General features: G+C 41.6%; 1 protein-coding gene across 6 annotated transcripts in view; it reads right to left on the reverse strand.

The window, feature by feature from the left end:
• The window catches only part of SAB (HYPERSENSITIVE TO PI STARVATION 4), a 36,848-nt gene that overhangs the window by 1,670 nt on the left and 10,797 nt on the right, over window positions 1-24,381 (reverse strand). For 4 of the 6 annotated variants that reach the window (XM_078574491.1, XM_078574490.1, XM_078574493.1 and 1 more), the window contains exons 5-20: window positions 16,697-16,919; window positions 16,065-16,238; window positions 15,905-15,982; window positions 13,244-13,492; window positions 10,556-12,586; window positions 8,041-9,775; window positions 7,830-7,930; window positions 3,743-4,099; window positions 3,501-3,619; window positions 2,655-2,907; window positions 1,694-1,918; window positions 1,471-1,607; window positions 1,261-1,333; window positions 658-759; window positions 408-575; window positions 30-341 (exon numbers count right to left, since the gene is read on the reverse strand). In XM_078574491.1, the coding sequence (XP_078430617.1) occupies window positions 30-341; window positions 408-575; window positions 658-759; window positions 1,261-1,333; window positions 1,471-1,607; window positions 1,694-1,918; window positions 2,655-2,907; window positions 3,501-3,619; window positions 3,743-4,099; window positions 7,830-7,930; window positions 8,041-9,775; window positions 10,556-12,586; window positions 13,244-13,492; window positions 15,905-15,982; window positions 16,065-16,238; window positions 16,697-16,919 (6,337 nt within the window). Of the gene's footprint in view, window positions 1-29; window positions 342-407; window positions 576-657; window positions 760-1,260; window positions 1,334-1,470; window positions 1,608-1,693; window positions 1,919-2,654; window positions 2,908-3,500; window positions 3,620-3,742; window positions 4,100-7,829; window positions 7,931-8,040; window positions 9,776-10,555; window positions 12,587-13,243; window positions 13,493-15,904; window positions 15,983-16,064; window positions 16,239-16,696; window positions 16,920-24,381 lie in introns of those variants that run through there. The other 2 variants (XM_078574495.1, XM_078574496.1) reach the window with 2 other exon arrangements.

Consider the following 24,381-nt stretch of genomic DNA (forward strand, 5'->3'; position numbering starts at 1 on the left):
CATATAAATTTGGAATTTATTGAAATAACCTGGCTGATCTTAATATTATGGAACTCCATCAACTTCCGACCTCTCGCACGCTTGTCGTCTTGCGATTTTCCCACCTTCTTCTCCTCATGGGGTGAGCGGCCAGATTTCACTGACTTGGACTCCTTAGACTTGCTCTTCGCTGTCTCATTATCATTATCGTTAGTTTGCTGATCAGGCGGCGGGCTTGGGAGCCCCCCTTTATCGTTATCACACAGATTTCCTTCCAAGGATTCATCAAAAGACGGTGTCTTCCGAAGCTCTGAGCTTGACCCACTGATAACGTTTCCTTTCACACTCTGAAGCTTTGAGATCTGCCAAAGATTATTATCCATAAAAAAAGTTTATGCACTATTTAATCCATAAAAATCGGAGCTCACCTGAGAATTCTCCACGTTTGCAGCAGATGATGGAAAGTTGGACCCCAACCTCGCACAAGAAGATTCAACTTCTCTAGAAGGTTGGGTGGCCAACACCAACGTATCCGAGGTGGATGAAATTTTCTTTGTCCGCCTGGAACTAGCCGTTGTTGAAACTTTCCAAACTTCCTGGAAGTAGGTCAAATTGACAAACATAGTCATTTATGAAAGAAGAACTAACATTATCTGCCCGAAATGTAACTTCTCACACCTGACGCCTGTGAGAATCTTGCTCCTCTTCTGGGAAGAAATATCCCCACATCATTCTGTACATGGTTTCCGTCAGATGTATCTTCAACGGATATATCTCCACCTGTCATGAGTTCAAAGAAAGATATGCCAGAAAAATCAAGTTTTATATTATACTTCGCTTTTTTATTTCAAGGAAATTGATTTCCCAGAGATCCATTGAACCTCAACTATGGTAGAAAATGATTGAAATTCTGTTCCAAGTTCATTGTACAGATTACAATCATGGTCTCCCATCTCGCAAGAGTTCTCCTCAACTGGTGGATTCCATCTTATATCGACGTATCATCTTCTTCCATTCTGCACTTCCCTCAGCTGATATCGGGGAAAAAATGTAAAACAAAGTCTCCACCAACAATTAAACACTTATATTCTTCGTGCTCTCCGACATTGTTAGCAAAATAAATACAACTCTCCCTTCATATGCTCAGAAATATTTGAAGCTTACTGCCGACGAAATTTCAACATCTATATCCTCAAATTCAGTTCCTAATTGTAACTTTTGACGAATGCCTACGAAGGTTGGAATTTTTACATATAATTGGAAAGATGAACATTTAATCACCTGAAATAGCTCCAGCGAGGAAATCCCATCCTTTGGAGCACCTTGCCTCGCATCCACTCGCAGCATTACATGGCTGTAAAAATTTGAAAGTTACAACATAAGACATGAAAACTGTCATATCAACCACAAAAAAGGTAAATGTAAGTATCTAGCTACATTCAGAGATCAAATCATGGGAAAAGGCACGACGATCTTAAAATTATTATGCACCTTCCAAGTTCAGGAGCATTCCAAGCTGATAACAACATGTCAGACTTTGCGTTTGGCAAGCAATTCTTCACAGAAAAGGACTTGGTAATGAACTGGGCCACGCCGATATCTTTATAATCGCGATCGAAATCATACATCTGCAACAAAAATCTAAACCGTCAGCAAATATCACTAAATAATAACTTGAGGCAGAATTTCAGCTAGCAAACAAATATGACCCCACCATGTTGATGATTTCAGCTTCGGCAAACGCTTTGCCATCTGCAAGCATGCTCCACACCACTTTGTCTATTTTCATGGATATTCGCATGGCGCAGGATGGGCTCTTGCTCTTCTCTTTTTCAGTGAGCCGCAGCAACGCTGCCTTCTGCAAAGCCATTCTCAGTGCAATGGCCGCAGCCTTCCTTGATTTCTGTACATTTGTGAACTCTGTCCGCAGACGCTGAACCTGGAAGAAAATTTATTTAATTAACATGTGGCGTATGAAAGCTAATTAACATGTGTTGATAAATTAGCAAATTTGTCAAATCTTGTTAGAATACAAATTTGTCATTTTCTGTCACTGTCATCCGGCTCCAATGTCATCGCCATCAACATCATCCATGGATTTTACCATCATCATCCTTGCTCTATACAAATGATGATGATGAGGATAAACCCATCATCATCATCATCTTGGAGCTGATGAATGAAAACAGATATAGACAGTCCCATTTAGAGGGGAAAGCAACAGCATAAGAATGATGAGGACAACGACAGACTCGTCCTCATCAACCTTGTTGTGGACAAATGATGAGGATGACAACGAGTCATTGTCCTCTCCTCATCGGAAAGAAGAATAGAGTCGCACTAAAAGATAAAAATCTAGTCTATAATTCAAATCCCTCAAACTTAAAGATGACGAGGATTAGATGACTCCTCATCAACTGTGCCGCAGATCAATGAAAGCAAACCTGTTTTGCAGGCATGATATCACAATTTTCTTCTTCCGCATTAAGTAGTATTATTCATTTGACAAAATCCCTGGTTCATACACTATAGTTATCGGATCCACCGTCCCCATTGTAATATGAACAGGATATTAACGCAAATGCATAAAAATCTAGGATTGAAATGTAAAAAAGGTGTCAAATATTTCAAATATCTAGCTATATATAGAGACTTCAACTGGGACATATCCTTACCAGCAAAAATTTTCCTCCACGTATCATCCACGCCATGTCATCCTTCTTCAGGGAAGAGCTTGCCTCTTCAAATCTCTCATCAGATGTGCTGAGTGTTCTTATGTCATCAAGAATCAATTTTCGTTCTCTTTCTCTTTGTTCAAGGATAACTTTCGCCAGTTCTACTTCTTCGACGCCATCCGGAACCACCTCATCCGCCTCTTCTTCAACATCATCATCCTCTGCAGGGTATAACAGACTGCTTTTCCTAGGCCTGAAAGAAACAAAAAGGAAAAACTCAATATAGTCCACAGTATGTTCTACTTATGGCCCATAATTCAATAAAGCCCATAATTCAATAAAGCCCATAATTCTACCCGACTTATCAGCGTTTTTGACATTAAAAAACAGCAACCGTTGAAAAAAAACATCTAGATGCAAACTCACTATGAAGAATATGGTGAAGGACAACGTAAAGTTTGATAAAAAACACCTGGTTGTTTGCACGAAGACTTACAGACAGATAATATATATATAATAAGCATATTACATACAATTTTTCAAGGGTATTTATACTCTAGCATAACTTTGACATCTGATTCTTAAAGCCAATATTTCTTCCAGAAGTTATCAGCGTTTTTACATAAAAGATACACCAATCGTTGAAAACACATATATCCAGATGTGCGCTCACTATGAAGAGTTTAGTGAAAGATAGACCGTGCAAAGTTTGATAAAAAAATAATAGTAGTTTCCATGAAGATTTACCGTCACTAAGAACATATCGCTGCTGTGGAGCACAACATTTCAAAGGGTATATGCAAAATTTCAGAGAGAATATGCTTTAATTCGCATGCATTTTCTTACTTGGGGAGTCTAGCGAATAGAAGATTGCTAAGTATATCCAGCATGACTTGAAATTGACGGGATGTCATCGTTGCAGTAATGTTTGCTGAGTTGAAAGATAACTCTTTCAATGGCTTCACCTAAAAAACTTCCGTTGTAAGAAATCATTTCTGTAAAATCCTAGATCTGACTAAAATCCATGCCACAATCAGGAAAAATCAATAAGATCCATTTATTCGTTCAACTACATAAAGAAATTTTACCTTTAAATCTGATGTTGCTCCTTTGTGCCGGGTGTATCGGAAATACATTGTACAAGGCATAAACACTCTTTCAAGTAAAGCACCTGTCCTCTTGACTTTTGGAGAACTTCCTAGGATTTTTGGCAGCCATTGGAGCCCAGCTCCAGGGTCAACGTCAGTGGGTGCAACATGCGCTTGTACATGCTCTAACATTGCTGAGTACTCCACACGTTTCCAAACCATTTGCGGCTTGTGTTCCTCCTGAATATGCAAGTTCCCGTCACTCAGCTTTTGAATAATCTCGCTTCCAACTTGAACCAGCGAATCAATGGAGCGAGCTAAGAGACGACCACTAGCAGCAGCAAGCAAAAATCTACCCTGGCAGATACCAATGAAGAAGAATTCACTCCAACGAAGAATCGAGAAAATATCAGATGAATAATGAAGATTACCCATTTTATCAAAATAATAATAATCAAGATTAACCCTGACGTATGAGAGATTAAAGAAGAGTAAGCTGAAAAATGACATTAAACATAAGTGAGCTTCTTCAACCGAATAATAGCAAGTGCCTCAATCCATTTGTAGTAATCCAACTTTGATCATGAAACTTCAGCAGTGTGCGAGAAGACAAAAATTAATCAAGGAAAGAACTAGTCATAATAAAATTTACGTCCAAGACCTCCCAAAGTTATGCCCAAAATTTACGTCCAAGACCTCCGCCCATTGAAATAACAGCCACGGTGCAAAGTGACCGCAGCAGGCGTTTGTGTATGTGCAAGAGATAGATTAATTGGGCCAGGCATGTGACATCAGCCAATCTGTCCATTCCACTAGCTAGGCGGATGGACAATCTATCATCAATCTGCCCTCTAAACCAGAACAGATCCATGTTCTACTGTGAAAAGACTTTGGATTAAACTGATCAGATCATGGTCTGGGCTCCAGGATTGAATGAAATTTTACATTGGAACCTAATCATAACTCATCCAATCTGCTCAGCGACCTCATCCTGGACTTTGAAGTAATTTATTGAAGAGAATTCAATTGAGGCATATACTACTAAAAAGAAAGCACTAAGGCAGTTCATAAAAATCTTTAGAAAGCAAAATTGTAAAAAGGGCATGGTAATTGTTAATCAAGGATTGCCTCTGCCACCTGTCCTGTCAGGGATAGGCAAATGGAAGAGCTTATAGAGGTATGAGATTGGACCCAAATAATGTACGTCAACATTTGTCAAGTGTGCACCACAGATAGCAAAAATAAGTCACGTGGGCCATTTTTAGCATGTGGCCTACTTACACGAAGTTAATGAAAGGAAGAAATGTTAGTATACTAACATCCCCCCCTGAATTTGGGTATGGATGTTATTCATGCCCAACTTGGACACCAATTTTGGGAAGTGCAGACCTGGAAGTCCTTTTGTAAATATATCGGCTGTCAGCTCAGAGGATCCCACGAATGTGGACAATGATGTCTCCATCAATCTTCTCCTTTATAAAATGAATTTCCATCTCAATATGCTTTGTTCTCTCATGCTGAACTGAGTTGTGAGTGAAGAAATCCAGAATAAAAAGAGGCTTGACCCTCATAATCTGTTTTAGGGTTCAGTACATGGTACTTATCGTGGGAGTGGAGAGTCCGAAATGGGCCCATGTTTATGGACTATCACAAGGAGATTATAGAGCAAGAGAAAGAAGCTCATTTAATGATACGAACCTGCTAGTTCGTATCGGTGAGAAGACGGGAAGAGAGGAAGAAGGCACCGGGATGGTCGTCGGCGTGCCGGAATGGACTACGGCAAGTAGGGGCAGGCGGAGTGGACGTCGCCTACGTGAGGGGTCCGGCGAAGTGGACGTCACCGGAGGGAGCCAAACACATTTCTGATGATACTTCTTGGCTGCCCTCCTAAAGGGAGGGCTGCTCTATTTAAAGAGATTAAAAAGAGGTCCAAATGACCTAAATGCCCCTATCGGCCTAAATGACACAAAGCCTAGATACGTCGGGGTCGTATCATTTAACAGTGGACAATAGCTATAACAGACTTACTGTCACAGTACTGCTTAATACAATCTTGACTAAAGAGATTCAGGTCTTCTAATATGCCCTTCATGCATAGGATCTCACAAATTTCATTGGCCAGAGCATAAAATTCTGCTTCTGCACTTGATCTAGAGACCACCTTCTATTTCTTACTTCGCCAAGACAAGACTGCCTCCGATAAAGGAGAAGCATCTGATGTAGATCTTCTGCCTACCACTGAACTGACATAATCAGCATCTGAGTATAACGCCACAGACATACCCATGTCCTGGTCAATATAAGACCATGACCAATAGTGTCTCCAAATACAAGAGATCCCCAGTGGCTACTTGTATATAATTTTATGTGGGTCACTCATAAATTGACTCAGAGGTCCCACTGTATAGGAAATATCTGAGCACGCACTGGAATTAGTGCATGAACAATAGAATCTTCCCCTTTCCCAAGTTTTACATTAATACACACTGGAATACTCCTTGGTTAACAGCCAAGCATCAATGTCTCCTTGAGCAGGCCTAAGTTACAATTATGTTGTGAAATAAAAATACCTCCATTAAAGTGTACTACATCAATGCCCAGAAAGTGCTTCAGGCTGTCAAGTATTTACTCTTGAAATCAAATCTTGGGTACTTTGTCTCTATCTCGCTTTCCAAACCCATACTAGATATAGTTTGGCACACTTCTAAAGCCCAAATTTCCATTTTTCCCACCATGTTATGTCTTTCCTCTAACAGGTTGTTGTGTAGCAAGTGCTTAATGTCCACTGGAACGCCCATGAATTTTATCATTAACTTGATGAATTAAAATTAAGAATATAGGGCTGCATATAAAGCTAGGTTTTTCAGCCACTTTGTTTAACATTGTAATATGGGTATCGTAACATAATCTCATTCCAACGCTCTTTTGCATCCCCCATATACAAGAAGTCTCTTCTCATTTATGGAATGTTCTCATTGTACCTAAAATCCATTTCCAAATACGGGCCTGTTCAGCTTTCCATTTCTCGTATTTTGGGTCAATTGGAACTGGGCCTTCGTTAAAATGGTTTCCAAGCTCCCTGCCCTTAAGGTTAAGGTCTACTAAAGTGCTCAATTTGAAGATGTCAATGCCATCAAACTTGACTTCCATGTTCGGAAAGACACCAGAGATCCTTCAGACATAAGCAGCCTCTGCCGTCTCAGATATTGATTAGAACCTCGGGCTAGGTTCATATCGGAAGGAGAGTAGAGGGCGAGGTGAGCTAGAAGTTCCCGGGTAGAGAGGAGAAATGGGAATGATCCGAGAGGAGGTTGAACTGACGAGGCAGGAATCGACAGGGGACGAGCTGCCTGATGACGCAGTAAAGGGTTGACAATCACAGGGACTGGGATTGTTGGAGACTAGAAGAGAACCGAACAGCAAGGGTAGGGATTGGAGGGGAGCCGGCTCAATGATCCGGCGAGACGATCAATTGGCTAGGGAATCGTTGGATGGTCAACGGGATGGGATCAAGACAGGGAGAATCGAGATAGCGAGCCAAGAGGCGATCTTGCCTTAACTCTTGACTGCTCTCCTCAAGGGATGGCTACACATATTTATAAGAAAAGGAAGCAGTATACCCTAAACATCAGATGGCTAAAGTGCCCCTGATTGGCTAAAATACCTGAGATACCCTTGGGGGATGAGGATTGCATCAGATATCTCATCATATTTCTTCATCAATTGTGTAGAAACGAACTTTTTTCTTTATCTGATATGTCAGATCACAAGAGACCAGCAAACAGGTAGATGCAGAGAAAAGAACAGAGGAACTATGACCTCACAGAGTGGGATCACATTCTGATAACATGTTGATCAAAGATCTCCTCCTAGTTTGTCGCTGTAGACACCTGCCCTGTAAGGCTAATCAAATGGAAAAGAAATAAATCTCTTTAAATCGCGAATAACTAACTTGAATACCGGCTTACAAAGGTATGGCCCTGGACTCACACAACGTACATGTGCCACTTATACAAAGTAAATGAAAGGAATAAAACTAACAGTAATTAATGCCAAGGAGAACGTATAATCAACTGGCACAACATACATTGGCATCTTCTGACTGGAGATTGAATTGTGGTTGAATAACATTCACCATAAAGTGCCGTGTCCCCTCAGAATACAAATCACCAATTTCCTGATCCTGGCCTGCAAAAAAAGTAACTAGACATTACCACAAAATAAATATGTGCGAAATCAAATATCTGAAGGGAAACCATATTTACGGGATTAAATGAACTTAGAGAATATTGACTTACTATGCGGTGGAGATTGTGTGCTGATGTTCTGTATTTTACTCTGAGAAGACGTTTGAACATCACGAGGGACATGTACTCTCTCAGATATCATGTTTTGCTCCATTAACTTCCGGGCAGCATATTGACGAGATGGAGATGGCTTTGGAGGCTCGAATGCTTTGGACATCCCCCCAAACCATGACCAGACGGCATCTCTGTTTTCAATAGTCCACAAAAGCTTCAGCCCATAAATAAAGATACGCTGACAGTTATCTGCAACAACCACATTATAGCCATCATCATCGCTTGGTTCAGATCGCATGCCATCAGTCTCGCTGCCATTATCAGACTCGGATTTTGCAGTGGATATACCATGATTTCTTCTGCCAACATTTTGCCATGATAATAGCCTTGCTGAATCAGCCTTGGGAGCCTGTTTCCGGATGGTGAAATAGTCGGAAGATAAAAGAAACCCTTCACCCCCTTGTTTCTCCGTGTCTGACCCAAGCTGCCCGCTTTTCCTCCTCACTTTGCATTGGAACTTCTTTGATGAATGACTCTCTTGAGTGCCAGAGTCATGATACCTATTCAAGTAAGCCCTTAGCCAGTGAAGGTCAAGACCCTGATAAATAAGGTCCAACGTGTCACGCGTGCAGTCAAACGTATAATGATGCTTACCACGGCTATAACATAACTCATATTTTAACTTGGTCATCTCAAAGGTCAACTCATTGGCCGGATCATCATCGCATAAAGGCATATGCTTAATCAGAGTTGGCGTTGAATCGAGACGCAGAAATAATTCTGTCATAACCTTATCAAGTGACAAGTTTCCAGATCTGGCCACTCTTGGAATACCAAAACGCGGCCATCGAGAAAAGGAACGCAATTTATGAGGTGGACTATAATTCAAGTTCCACCATTTAAACAACCAAACCAAATCATGCGCACCAAGATACATTGCAGGGCATGTTGTTACATGATCAAGATCACGGCCCTGGCAAGATTCATCCTTCACGTTCTGACTGTGATGCTGAGATGGCTGGAGCAAGAAGTTCCATCGGAGAGATAGAGAAACTGATCTAAATGGATCGTACACTTTCTCTCTGGGCTCTCCTTCTGCAGGAAGGGCATGGAGATAATGATTAAGGGGTTTCCCAGATGCGCAATCCCAATCCATGTCTACCTCGAGACAGAAGGTGGGAGATGCAATGAAAACCCTGCTGCCCGGGGGAGCCTTAAGACTACAATTAGTAGTCAAACTATGTAAGCTGGTCTGAAATATCTTGAAGTCATCGGCAGAAAATACAAGATGACCATCCCTCTGCTGGATTTCCATAAAACCAGACGCAATCTGGAGTTTATCTATTTTTTCATACGGGTTTGTCGTGGCTAGAAGATTCCATTCGGTCTCATTGAAACATAGGTTGATTTTTCCATGAATATAGTATCTCATGTCATCCCACCAAGGTAGGCTACGTTCTTTCTTAATGGGTTGAATTTCAGTGGAGACAGAGCTTCTGTGTTTGACGCTAAGATTTGTCCTCCGCAGAGCAACGGTAAATGCATAACTTATATCAGCAAAGGCAGGCTCATAACCGACTCCGAAGGAGACCTGACCTTTCTCAAAGAAGATTGGAAGATCAGCGTACATCTTCAAAGGCGGTGTTGTACCACTAGCAGAACGCAACATCCGTACCCGCCACCACCTACCAACGAACACATCCTGATGGACTTGTGGCTGGAAACAGGTGGCCTGGTAAGAAAGAAAGGACCGAGTTAGATGTTGAGAAAAATTGTAAAGCTCTCTGAATCGAATGCATATTTCCCAGAGAACACAAATATGAATAAATGAGATCAAAAGGAAAAAAGAGTAAAAGAAGAAAAATGTAGAGAGAAAGAGGCGGGAAAACTGAGGCAATAGAGGCAACATAGTCGACCTTTTGAAAATTTTGCTCTTAGAAAGGAATTAGGTTTGATTAGTTTCGCAGGAGATCATTCTGACTCCAAAACCTTGAATGTTAAAACAGACTTACAATACTAAAGAAGAGACATCAAGAACGAGGTGAAAACATTAGAAATTATTGATAAACGTGTCTTTCATGATGACACGATTTCTCCTGTTTCTGACATTATATTTCTCTACGAAATCCTAGGTGAGTGAGAAAGAGGACAAGGCTACATGAAACAAAATAGAAGCACATCACATTCACACGGGATCCTGGCTTATAGATCAGGTTGAGTTGCACATTGACATGGGCTAATAATAACAGGCCCATTTGCCTAATAAAAGAAATATAATATAAAAGGAAAAAGAAAAAAAAGGAAACATAGTGTTTCGGCAGACAGAACTAAACCTTAGTTTTCCTTACTAAATTTCTGATAACATTAAATAAACTGGTAGTCTGAAAAAAATGTCATTATACTGAAATGTAGTAAAATTTAATTTCCAGAAGTTAAACGAATGTAATTAAACAGAAAATCAGAGAAAATATGGAAAATGAGATAAATGACACCATGAAGCAAGGAGTCTCACCTGCTGCGCAAGCACAACAGTGCCTTCGCACTTGCCAGAATATCCAGAAAAAAGAGGAAAGCTATAGTTACGGAGCTGTATTATGATAGACGACGTACGCAGGATTATCCTTCCTCCATAGAACCGGGAAAAGGGTACATCACATTCAGAAGATACAGGGTCAACGCTATTTATAAACTGAACCATCCCCTCATCACTTCCTTCGACTTTTTTTAAAGTCAAATCCAAGTCTGACACAGAGAGGCATAACAGGGACTTCCGTGCAGTACTAGGCTGAAACCCTGCTTGAAACCCACTTCTACAGGCTCCAGACCCTTCTGAAAGAGACAATTTCTGACATGCAAGGTAATAAGATCGAAAGGACTTCTTGTAAATCTCATCTTTCAGCTTTTTAATTTCACCGAGATCATTAGTATCAATAGTAATACCATCATATTCAATCTTCCTCTCCAGACTCAGGGTGTTGCTATCGGATGAAATATCATCAAAGAACTTCATCCGTACTGCAGACTCACAGATCACATCCTTCATCAAATGATAATGCTCATCAAGCCAGCCTTGAATAGGTTCTTCCTCGATATCTGCAGTTATTTTTTTAATATTTAACTTCACGCACCTAAAATTTGATTTTGTTGTTGTTTTCTTAATTGTGTCATTTTTTGGAGGTGTTAGAAGCCTATTTCTTGCTGAATTGATAAGTTTCAACGCCCGTAGCATGTCCTCCACAGCATCTTCTATGGCTCGTAAAGGGAGCCTGTAGGGCATGCAAAACTGGACGTCAAGCCCTTGAATTACCCAGTCCCAGGAAGCCATAAGCAGGGGCCCAGGATCATGCCCACTTGCAACTGATACAGGAATTCGAGAAATCTGGATGCGGCTGCTCTTCAGAACCTTGCCTTCATTAAAGCTAAGGTTCAGTCCTTCAAGTAACATGCCAATCTTTGCATTTTCAGAGAAGATAGACTGAACATGAAGCATCGCCTCTACTCCGTCTGCAAGCTCAGCAGATAGCCTCAACTTGTCTACATCAATGGCGAACACTGACTCCCTAGCTTTGTGAGATCTAGTAGCTTGACATTGGTCAACGCTAACTTCTTTAGCATTAAGTGCTGATTTGCTCTTCAGATCATTGACGGTGAGCTTCAAGCGCAGAAATTGTTCGTATAATACCAAATGCGCATCAGGTTCCCATCTCATGTTAATATCAGATGCGCTGAAGAGTGAACAGACAGAGATCTCATTAAACCCACCAGTCCTCCGCACTAGCTTTGCATTTTTCATGTCAAACAAGGTCACTTTGATGTTAACCTGATCTTCCCCGGATAGCTCTTCATAAATTGCCCTGGTTCTCTGAATTTCCATTTGCAAGGATTTCTTGCCCTTGTCCATGGATGAGCTCAAGTGGGAAATTTCAAGAGAAACTAAATAACGTAGTGGCAAGTGATGATTGGGAACCATTGACATGATTGTTGCTGAACGTGGTACTCCATCAGGAGACACGGTAAAGATCACACTGCCGCCATGAGATCCAAAGTTGACGCGCTTTGGGTCAGGAATAGATGCATCTTCAATCAGGATGTCGCCCGAGAAATTAATAAAGCACCGTTCAAGATTAAGCTTCAGTACTTGCACACCTCCTCCCTTTTCTCTAGAACGCTTAGGCGATATCTTTTTAGAACCAGAGAGGCTCTTAAACAGTGATCTGAGAGATAGGGCAGTTGACAAAAGCAACTCAACATGTTGTAAGTTGAAGAAAATGCTCATTCCAGATATATCACCTGAAAAGGTGAGTGCCCCGTGTTGGTGATCGGTATCTTCCTGTGGTTGTATATCCTTCTGCCCCCAGTCAAAACTAACTCGTGTGATGTGCATCAACGATCCAGAGTTGGTTTCCACTCCAAAAACGTTTTCTTTAATGCATTCTTGATATTCATCCGCCCTCTGTATATGTATTTCACCAAGTTCTGCATGCAGCGAAATTCCCTTACAGGCAATATTATTTGCAAATAGATGAGAAGATTGAGAGCATCCCTGAACAACAAACCAACGATAAAACTCAGAATCATGAGGTAAAAATTTGAAGAGATTATTATGAAGAGCTGAAACGTTATATTACAAGTATAAAGAGGCCATGGATGAATGTTATATTTAGATATTAATTCAACCAAAGAACGGAAGTAAATTAAGATGAATCAGCCATTATGGTGATTTTGATAAAAAATTATGGTTCAACTTAAGTCTTGAATATATAAGATTAATCACAGGCCAGTCAAAATCTTAAACGACATATATCCCCTCAAAATTTGATTGCTTTTTCAGAGCCCGTGCATAACTAGCGAAGTAGAGACAAACTGCGAGAATCAAAGCCCCTATTTATTGCCACCAGGCGTTCTACAGTCGAACCACATCGTCAGAGGTGTCCCCGTACCTCAGACCCCCATTACCATTGATTATTGAACAATATTTGATGAAATGGGCATAAATAGAAGGATATTGGGAGGGATGGGTGAAATCTGCGTTACATAAACAATAAATTTTACTAGAGAGGAACACCAAAAGGATTCAGCAAACTGCCTCATCGGAAAAAGATATGCAGTTACCAATGACATCCCGTCTTATTCAACAACACTCTAGAGTAAAACATGCAAATAAAAAGACAATCAGTTAACAGATAAGCAAAATGCTTACATGATATAAGAGTAAACTGTCAAAACCGTACAGCATAATGGCCATTTCTGGCGCTGAAACAGTGCAAGTCCAAGTGATTACTTTCCGTTGAACTCTTTGCACCCTTTCTGAGTGACCTATCTCTGGAGAATTCGGATTCTTTTTCTTCGAGTAATGTAGCTGAAGCCATTGAGTCAGCTTATTCATGAGAATATTAAATTGAGTGCCGCCAAGTTTGATGTCGATTTCAGCTCTGATGGGACTACCTTTCTGAAAACACCTCACATTAGAGCAAATGTTAGAAGAGTAAAAACAACAAAGTAGAAAATTAAACACGAATATCAAGGGGATCTAATGTTCTATAGTATGCTCGACAACAAAGGGAGAATTCGCACTTCGATTTATAGCAGGGAGGTTTAAGTAGATCTCTTAGCGTCCAGCTACATATTGAAGGAATGAAAGGAATCAAGATTTAACACAAAATGGTGTTTTAGGGAAGTTAAGAGGCCCAACATTCTGACAAATTGTCAGCCCAAGATAATGCTCCCTTCATTTCTGTCCTTTCCCCTATTTACTTGCCTTATATTCCAACTACATCCTTACGAGCCCAGACCATAAAGGTCCATACAGTGTGCCCCAAAACTTTGTCCTTGAACAAATGGGTTCTGATAGGATCCTTGATAAGATCCTCAACCTATCTAGGGGGAAGTTCCGTCATGTTAACCCACAGGGGCATTTCAGTCATTTGGCTATTCTGTATTTCCTTTAAATAGGGATGCCTTCCCCTTAGGAGGGCAACAGCCAGGAAGAATGAAGTAAGCTCTCTTCTCTCCCCTCTCCACATCTAGGTCCTCTCTCTCTCCCTCCATGATCCCCGTCCCTCGTGATCGTATCTACCTCACCGCATCTTCACGCGTCTCGTTCTCGGCCAATCCCTACCCCTCTGTTCGGCCTCCTATCAGATCCTTCATCTTTCCCCTCCCTACCCCCGGAATTTCTACCTTGTCTCGCCCTCTATTCTCCTCTGATACAACCCTAGATCGAGGTTTGCATTGGGTTTTCTCACTTCTTTCAAACCAGTTGGCACAGTGCATGTAGAATGACCTTGCAGGGCTCAACATTGAGGGACTGTCATAGGATCCCGCTAGGGAGGTATTGTCTCAGATGTAATTTGACAATCAAGAGAGTTCCCAGGATGAAGAAAAGAACGAGAATGGTCGGGGAGAGACCGAGCAGTGGGGTAGGGATTGGCCAAGGGCAAGCCGCCTGAAGACGCGGTGAAGAGAAGAACGATCACGAGGGACAGGGATCAGCAGAGAACAGGAGAACCTCAGACGCAGAGGGGGGAGGGACGAGTACTTCTAATTGCAAACAGTTCTCTTACTGCCTCTTAAAGGGAGGCCACCCTATTTAAAGGGAAACATGCATAAGGGAAAAGACACAGTTAACCCTAGGAAGGTGTTTGGGGCTTGGGGATCATATAAGACTGGAGCAGATAAGAATCTGAAAGATTCTATTGATGAAATGATTCCAAATATTTTGAAGTCGTCAGAGACTGCGAAACAATCAATCATCTAGTTCTGGAAAATTGGGTCTTAAAAGAAGATAAGACATCACTAATCTAATTAGAGAGAGATATACCCTCTTATAAAGAAATGTGTGGGCATCAGTGGACCCACTGGTTTAAGGAGAAAAGGCATCCCCATGAGGTCTTATAACGGAGCCCTCTCGGAGGGGAAAAAAAGGGAACGAAGAATCGATATAAAGACAGAAAAATATTTGTGAAGATAGAGGAATATCAGGGTGGGATAGAGGAATCAATCTGGAATGGGAAATGGATCTATGCAGAGGGAGCAGCTAAAGATCCAGTGAAACAAACACAAGGAGGTAAGGTTCATCAATGTTTGACGGGAGGGACCTTGCAAATAAGAGTGCCTGCAGGATAGAGATGCAAAAACAGTAATCCGCTTGATTGGTCTGGAGTACCCTCCTAAAGGGAGGGCAACAGATATTTAAAGGGGACTAATAAAATGTTAACTGGCAATTAAAATGCCCCCTAGCGAGTTAAATGATTGAACCTACCATTTGATAGGAATCATGTCATATTCTCTCAAATCACTCAACAGTTGATGATTTTTTTTTTTTGAAAGAACACTCAACGATTGATGATATGTAAACAAACAGGTCTACTTTTGTGCGAAGCATTAGAGCTGAAAGTAAAAACCACACTACAAATCATCAGTACTCCTGCATGAGGAAAACATTTAAAACATTTGCGGAACGAGAGGCTAGGATTTAAAGGATAATGATTAAAAAAAAACTCTACAAAACAGAGAAGAAAACCAATTGAATACAGTAGGACGACGACATATGTAACCTTTTCAAAGTTTTGGATAAAGATCAAAAAAATTCATGTAAACAAAAGCTTTTATGTCACAGTAAGCACCATGACATACTGAAAATAATAGATTACTTGGTCAAGATACAAATATCAAAATGATGGTGAAAGATCTTTTTCCTATTTTCCTGGGTTTTCAAACCAGTTTATTTACAGAAATAAAAACTGTATTGCTTCCTCAAAATATAGAGGGGCATTAAAGAAGGAAAATTTAGTTCCCAGATCTTTTCGTACATACTATCTACAACCAGTAAGAAAAAACAGTAAAATAAAAGATGACTTACTTGCATTGGAACATCAAATGATGCCATGACCGCAAGTTTCAGAACTTCCAAAAGAGGAGTTCGACCCTCTTGTAGAAGCTGCATAAATATGCTATAAAATCACCTAAAAGGCACTTTGAGATGACCAAAAACAGAGAAAAATGAGGCAATCAAAACGAACATATATCTCACTGAAATCCAGTAGAACATCAAAATGTGGTGAGGCATCGTCTGATTCCTCCAATGAATGAATTCTGGTGGACTGAAGACGAATGCCCATGACATTGTTTTCAACAAAAATCTGGTGTCCCCGATGGACAAATCTGACGTCCAGCTTTGGCAAATCGAAGCTAACCTTCCACCGACAAAAAAACATAATGTGATAAGTTAATACAATTCAACCAAAGCCAGTAGCCAAGGATAATGTCTAACAGGTATTTTAAGGTTGAAAGAAGAAAAAAATCTGTAAAATACGATGTGAGCAGAAAAAGAAGCAGAACAAAAACTATAGGCAAAACAAGAAAATGGAAAAAGAGGTCGAAATGAACTGTTAACACCAACATCCCAGTGTGGTAACCTTGCACAACAATTAAAACTTTGAAATACAAGATTACTAACATAACAAGAGTAGCTGCGTATGCAAAAAATTAGGATAAAAAAGCTAGAACGATCAATTCAGATGAATCTTAATAAAAAACATCCTGCTAGAAATGAGCTTTGTGAGGCTGCTTTCAGAAGAAATGCATCAACCTACAAACCTACAAACAAGCTTGATGTAGCAGCAGAGAGCCAAACATGCATCAACCTACAAACCTTATCTGGTGCCCAACGCTTGAGATTCTTTCGAAACGAAGATGTTCCCTCATCCTTCTGAGGCCCTTCGCCCAACAAGGATATGGACCTCGATGAATCACTCGAATCTTTATGATTTGAGGTATGTGATGTAACCCTAGACTTGACCAATAAACTTTCGTCCAGGTTCATAACAATCTCTCCACTTATAACATCCACGTTCCTCACATTCAGTCCCACCGCCCTGAAAAAAAAATTAAAGATGATTTACATGAAAATAAACAACGAGGTGAAAATTCTTCAAATGACTCATTAAAAATCTAAAATTCACAGGCGCCACTTTTATCATAAATGTTGCAGGCCTTCCTGATTCCCAGCAGCAAAGATGATCGTTGGGAAGCTGAATTGAGGTGAAATGTCCACGCTTGAGGGATGAAAAACAGTCTGCCCCATTTAAACAGAGCCCGAACCAGAATAGTACATTGCAGGTTCATGATGTATTAAACAGTCATCAAACCCCAAAAGGAATGCAAAAGAACACAAAGAAGGGTCATAATATAAAGTACATAAGGGAATAGCAATTAAGGAGAGTCGGACATCTTCTGCTTGACATGCCCCTTAAACTGGTTCACGCAGGAAATCTGATTACATAGAGGAGCAAGAAGCAACCAGTTGTTTTAAATGTGAGGGGATCAGGGCTACAAGTTATTTTAAATGACCTTCGCATACAGCAAAGGGGACCAATTACGATATACAGTGACAGCAAATCAGCAGGCGATATAGCTCATAATCCTGTACAACATGATCGGACAAAGCATGTGGAAATTAACAGACATTTCATCCGGGAAAAAATAGATCAGAAAATTGTCCAGCTACAGTATGTACCCACCACTCAACAATTGGCAGATCTACTTACTAAGGGTTTACCTGGAAGTACCTTTCAATGACACTCGTCCAAGCTGGGAGCTCGAAGCATCTACCTACCAGCTTGAGGGGGGTGTTAGCTATAGTTTGTTCTTTTTATATTTTTTTCTTATGTACTGTACGGCCCATTACGATAGGCCCAATACGATGTAGCCCATATCAGTACCTTACATAGGGGTATGTGGATTTTTTGATTAGTCATGTGAAAAAGACTCTTTCTCGTGTCATCTAGGGCTTGCACGCCTAGAGTTGTTTGCAGGTTCTTGCTTACGATTCTACACCTTTGTTCTTTTCCATGTTGTCAAGATTTCTGATGTGACAACTGCACCATCAACCACTTGTCGTCATAGAATAAAAGCCAATTGGAAAGGTGTTACCAAGTCGCCGATCACCTCCCAGAGACAGTTGCCCAAGGCAGATTGGAAAGATTCTGCCATGTAGAACTGATACTATAAGCAAAATGAGAATCTTATAACTTGGAAATCAAAACAGTGAAGTTACGATATGATATGTTCCTGCAGGAGAGCCTAACAGAAGAGAGATTGAGAGGGACAGGGGAAAGATGAAAAAACCAGCGGCCCTCTACCCTGCCAGATGCAGCAGGGCACACCTTGATGGAAAGAGCTGGGGAGATCAGAAAGCAACTATCAACTTTGTAGCTCAAACCCTCAACATCCTTACCGGGTAATTATAGCAACCCTCAATAGAAAGGTAACCCAAAATAGGAAGTGACCTACTAGGCCGCTATGGTGGGTCTGGCCCAAGGCCCAATCTGGTGGGCCTGCACATGTTCCTTTTCCTTTCTGACAACAAGTCCTCCACAGGATCCTATCACAAATATTAAGTGTTAGCAGATGCTCTTCCCTTTTCTTTATGTTTATTTTGTTAGTAAGCCCTGTATTTTAATATATTATGCAAGTACCCTTGTGAGATCTGTTTAACTCAGATCCACCCTATCAGTCTGTGTAGATCCAATCGATGTAACCCAGAATAAGTACTGGGTGACTCCTCTTTATGAAGTTAAGTCATTTTTTTGAGTTAAATCCTCTGTTTCTTGGCGGCTAGGGTTGAAACAGGTGGATAAGATAACAAGGAGAAGAGGAGTTTTTCCTCTTGGTCGTTCTCCTGACAGCCCTTCATTACATATATCAGCAACCTGTTCTGAAAATTGAACATACTTCTTTTGGATAACTCCGGCATGAATCTTCTCCTAGACGAAACACTTATCTATCCCAACATGCTTTGTTCTTTCATATCGTACAGGGCTATGTGCTCAAGGAAAATTTTACCTCCTCAAAAATACCCTACATTAATAGAGCATTACAGATTCATTTGACAGTGGCTCAGTATTCTGCTTCAGGGCTAGTTCTTACAACATCTTCAGTCTTGCTTATCCACGTAATCAGACTTCTTCCAATACAGCTACAATATCCTAACGTTGCCCCCCGTCCACCATGAACCCTCCATAGTCTGCATCAGCATAACTATGTATCCAATCCCCACCATCATTCTGGAACAGCAATCCATGACCAGCTATCCCCTTCAGATAGGCAAGTACTATCAGTTCAGACTGCATAGGTATTTCCCTTGGATAATCCAAGGGATGAAATGTCTCGGAATCCCCGCAGCATATGCAATGTCTGGCCTTATATGGTTCAGATAAATTAGCCTGCTCACCAACTTCTGATACTGCTCCCAGTTAACAGAACGATCTTCTTCACAATTTCCCATTTTCAGCTTGGGATCAATGGGAATATTCACTGACTTGCAGTCCAGCATTCCTGCCTCCTTCAACAAATCCAATGTCTTTTCTCAGTGAAATAAAGATTGCATACATAGAATAAGCAGTCTCCATGCCCGAGAAGTACCTGAATTGCCCCAAAGATTGGATGTCAAACTGCCTAGACAATTGGTTTATGAGTACCTCAATCTCCATATCAATGTCCCTTGTAATGATAATGCCATTTACATACACCAGTAGTGTGAAAACCATCCCTGAAGTGGAGGGTTTACAAATAAGATATAATCACTATTACTTTGCCTATAAACCATCAGATTCAGTGTGAATGAACATATAGTCTCGATTACTTTGCCTCTAACTCATCTGATTCATTCTCCAAATTAGGCTCTCGATGACTGCCCGTTTAATGCCTTATTGAATTTGCATGCCCTGCCTCTGTTCCTTGAGAGTAGTACCACAAGGAAGGTCCATGTATCTCTTATCATTTAACTTACCCCGGAAAAACACACTGTTGATGTCAAATTGGTTCAGCTGCCACCCTCAGCTTCTGCCAATAAATTCAAGATGCACCAAGTGTTGAGTAATGCCACTGGTGCAAATATTAAAATTTAAGCCACACAACTGAGTCTAACCTTTTATCACTAACCTGGCCTTGTACTGCTTCAATAAGCCATCAGAATATGAGATTCTACAACCATTTGCACCAAGTAGTTCTCTATTTTGGGGCAGTTGAACCAATTCCCAAGATTCCTTTTTATGAGCTGTTTTTTCCTGTAGATGTTCTTTGATGCCTCTTCCATGGTCCTTGGTATAGTAATCCTGTCTAATTTAGTCAGAAATATACAGTATTCAGGTGAGAGTTTCTCATAATTGAATATGTCAGAAATAGGATACCTGAACTTTTCCACACACGCCATTTGACCCCCTCTCGATGAAATGAGGCAATGAAGATCATCATCATAGACACCATTTAATCCTTGATCCTCGCCTGCATCAGAAGCTATATTCTTGTTTGCATCATTATCCGTATCTCTCAGTTCTTGGGACTCATCTGGCCAGGCATCATCTTCAGGTGGTGTTGCCTTCATCGGATTATCTTCTTCTAGTTCTTGCTCACTTCTACCATTCTTTCTCAGGGTTCTCAGTATGATCTCCAGGCTTACTTCAAGTTGGTGTACACCATCAGGTGTTGAAAAAGACATCTACAGATATGAAGAATCTTTTCAAGCCAGGGTGGTAGCCTCTGTATCCCGCTTGGATGGTGAATATCCAACAAAAACACGTTCTATGGCCTTGGAATTAAGCTTCTATCTGGACAAGGCAAATGCACATAGACTGTGCATCCAAACAATTTCAGGCTTAGCCTCACTTCCATATTCATCTGTGGAAAACAGTCACACATCAGCTCTAATGGGTTCTGATAGTCCAACCTCTTTAGCGACAGTCGTTTAAGCCACCTGCGCCGGAGGTATTCATGGGCATTCCAATGGATGAGCAAAGCCCTAGTATAGTCAGTTTTCCTCTCAACTATTTCATTCTGATGAGGGGTATTTCCACAAAATAATTTTGTATAATTCAATGGGCAGTGAAGAATCCTCCCAGACTGGAATTAAAATAATTTATATCCTTATCTGAAAGGAAACCCTGTATACTTATGCCAAAGTCTTCCGAAAAAAATATTTGTGCCAAATTAATTCTTGATTATAGCAGAATTCTTGGATTATCCATATCATTTCCGATTTATTTATAAATAGATGAACCAAAGTGATTAGTTTAAAAAAAAGAGCAGAGGCAAAATGACACCCAAAAAAATCACAATTAAAAATGAACATCACCTATGCCACCCATTAAGAATTTGCCCCTTAGAATCGACACATTATTCCCAGCACATACTTTATATGGTTTAAAGATATCGCAGGATGATGTCATAGGACTAAGATTCATTGCACCAGCATCAAGTTGCCGTTGCCTGTTTTGATCTTCCACAGCTGAGCACATGGATGTTGAATTTGCAAGGACTTCAACCGTCAAACCTCTTCCTTCAACTGATCCACCACATCGTTCCTAGATGAGTTTGTACCACGTGTTCCCAACTCCTCATGGAAAACGATCACTACTGATTCTTCTATCTTCTATTTCTGGAGAATTAGACTTTTCACCAAAAAAGTCTAAAGGTGGACGCCCAAAAAGAATTGATACAGCTAGTCCTTCAACCAGTAGTTCCTCTCCCCAAACTCAGGATTCCGGCTGGCCAAAAATGGTCAATCTCCATCCAGGATAAATTGGTTTCCTTGAACCGACTCCAATGTTTTGGCACCAAATCAGCCAATCCTTGAAGGATTCTTTCCACACAAATTTCAAATAACCAGGGTGTACCTCTTGCGTCATGAGTCCAGAATCCAGGCATGAATGAGAACTTCGTCTTCCTTCCATACATCATGATATCAAGAATTGGGGTAGAAATTATATCCAGAAAAGTACATAGGTAGCGAGGACGGGAGTACCTGGGATAGAGCTCTGTACTAAGGGAACGAACTTCAGACTGAGAATTCATTGAGCCCCTTTCAATGAGAAGCCGACAGTTTCCAGACTGCCATCTTGGGGACATTGTGGTTGTGAATGGGGACGAAAAGATCCTTATGATATTGTATCGAAAGCAGGGATTGCGTGGCAATAAAAACACCCCACCAATGAGCCCTAGGCTAAAAATACAAGTTAGGTAGGGCAAGAAAGTGATGTTGGAGGATCATAACATGAGCCAGCGAGTGAAAATAATCATTTTTCTTGAACTATAACAAGGGATGAACACCCGACCAATCAGAGAACCTCCCATCAGGACCTTACAGGCCCTTCACCCACCTTTCAATCATCTTCAAAATCTCCCTTCATCTCCTGTCGCCCGCGAGGCTGCCTTAAGTCCTTCCGCTTCATGTATAGCTCCATCTGTAGAAGCCCTTCTTCCTCTGAACAAGACCTCGTTTCTATGCAACTAGATGGCCCACAACACTGCTAGTGCTCGGCCACCTTCCTTGTTTCCTCTTCCCTCGCAATTTGGTGCCGAGTCCCAAAACGCCAGTTCAGATGTCACCTTCATCATTGAGAGTGTTGACGAATATGGCCCAGGCCCATAAAGGAAGCACATGGGCCCCCAATGCTTTTACCCGATTTGCTTAAAAGTCAAATCGGGTAAGTAACTGCTAGTCAAACTAGCCGTTACAAATAGCCATTACAAGGCCAACTAGCTGTTAGAGCCAATGTATATATATATATGACTCTTTTTTTTTTTTTGAATTATAACTAGGGATGAGCACCCAATGAATCGGTGAACCTCCCATTTGGACCATAGAGGCCCTATACACTCCTTTCAGTCATCTTCAATATCTCCCTACACCTCCCGCCCGTGGGATGACCATGCGGCCAAAATTCCTTCTGCTTCATGTATTGCTCCATCTGTAGAAGCCCTTCTTCCTCGGAACACGTCGTTTCTACGTAACCAAATGGCCCACAACACCGCTAGAGCTCGGCTACCGTCCTTGTTTCCTCTACCCGCGCAATTCTGTGCCGAGTCCCAAAAAGCCACTTCAGATGTCACCTTCAACCTTAGAAGTGGCTGGCTGGCCCAAACCGTGCGAGCAAAGGGGCATTCAAAGAAGAGATGGTTGCAATCTTCCTCCCCGTACATACATAGGACGCATTGTGGCGAAGTATCTGGGTATAGCCTTTTGCGAAAGACTCCGGTCATTAATTTTTTCCTTGCTAGCAGCCAGCCAAAAAATCTTGCCTTCAATGGGACTCTTTGGCGCCATATTAACCTGCATGCACTGACTAATGCCCTGTCATCCTCTTGCCCCTGTCGGATCATCGTATAAGCCTTCCGAACCGAAAAGGGGCCATTTGTCCACTCCCACCTGTCCTTTTGTCCATCCTCTGGTCGTAACTGTAGTAGGGATTGCTGCATATCGATGAGCTCGGACACACCCTGGTCAGATAAGGCCCCATATATGATCGGGTTCCACGCTCCCTCCCAGCAGTTACACACATGGGCATCTTGCTCCTGGGCAAGAGCATACAGTCTAGGGAATATCTCACAAAGAATACCCCGTGGCGACCATGCGTCTCTCCAATATCGGAATGCCGTCCCATCGCCTTACTTGGCCGGGAAAAAACCTTGTACTCTTGGAAAAACCTGCCGCAGCCCTTGCCGGAACTGGGATGCTCCATGATGTGGGCCTGCCATTCTGTCCCAATTCAGTCCCCCACCATAGATGTCACGCAATAAATGGATGACCAGATCCCCTCGTGGATTCATGATTCTCTCCACCCATTTCATTAGAAGGGCCATGTTCATACTCTGCATGTGCAGGACCCCCAGACCGCCTCTCTTGACGGGGCGACATACCTAATCCCATGCCACCATCGCAAGGGCCCCCCTTTGTGCTGGTCCGGATCCTCTCCAAAAGAAGCGCCTCATCATGCCTTCTATTCGCTTCCCGACTCCTGTGGGCATCTTGAATACTGAGAGATAGAAAATCGGAATGGATGATAAAACTGACCTCAGCAGCACCAACCGTCCCCCTTTCGATAGCACTTTTGCTTGCCATTCCTCTAGTCGTCTTTCCATCTTCTCAATGACAGGTTGCCAATCAGCCTTCTTCATCCTCCCCGTGGTTTGTCGGAGTCCAAGATATCTCATTGGGAGTCGTCCAATTGGTGTTCTTAGAATCTCCCCACACTGTGACTCCTCTTCTCGCGGGAGCGCGTCACACATAAACGCCGATTTGCTCCTATTTATTTGAAGCCTCGAGAAATCTGCAAAAAGATCAATCAGTATTGATAAATTTCTGGCTTCCCACACTGAACCTTCAATGAAGAAGGTGGTGTCATCAGCGTATTGTAGCAGTGGAATTCCATCAGATTGCCCGGGTAGTTGATAGCCTAGCAGTAAGCCCTTTCTGCACGCTTGCTCAGTGCAAACTGCGAGTGCGTCCACTGCCAAGACAAACAGTAGCGGTGCTAATGGGCAGCCTTGTCTCGCTTCCAT

This window comes from Wolffia australiana, chromosome 4 (genome assembly GCF_029677425.1).
Source record: "Wolffia australiana isolate 7733 chromosome 4, ASM2967742v1".
In the NCBI taxonomy this organism is placed as follows: Eukaryota; Viridiplantae; Streptophyta; class Magnoliopsida; order Alismatales; family Araceae; genus Wolffia; species Wolffia australiana.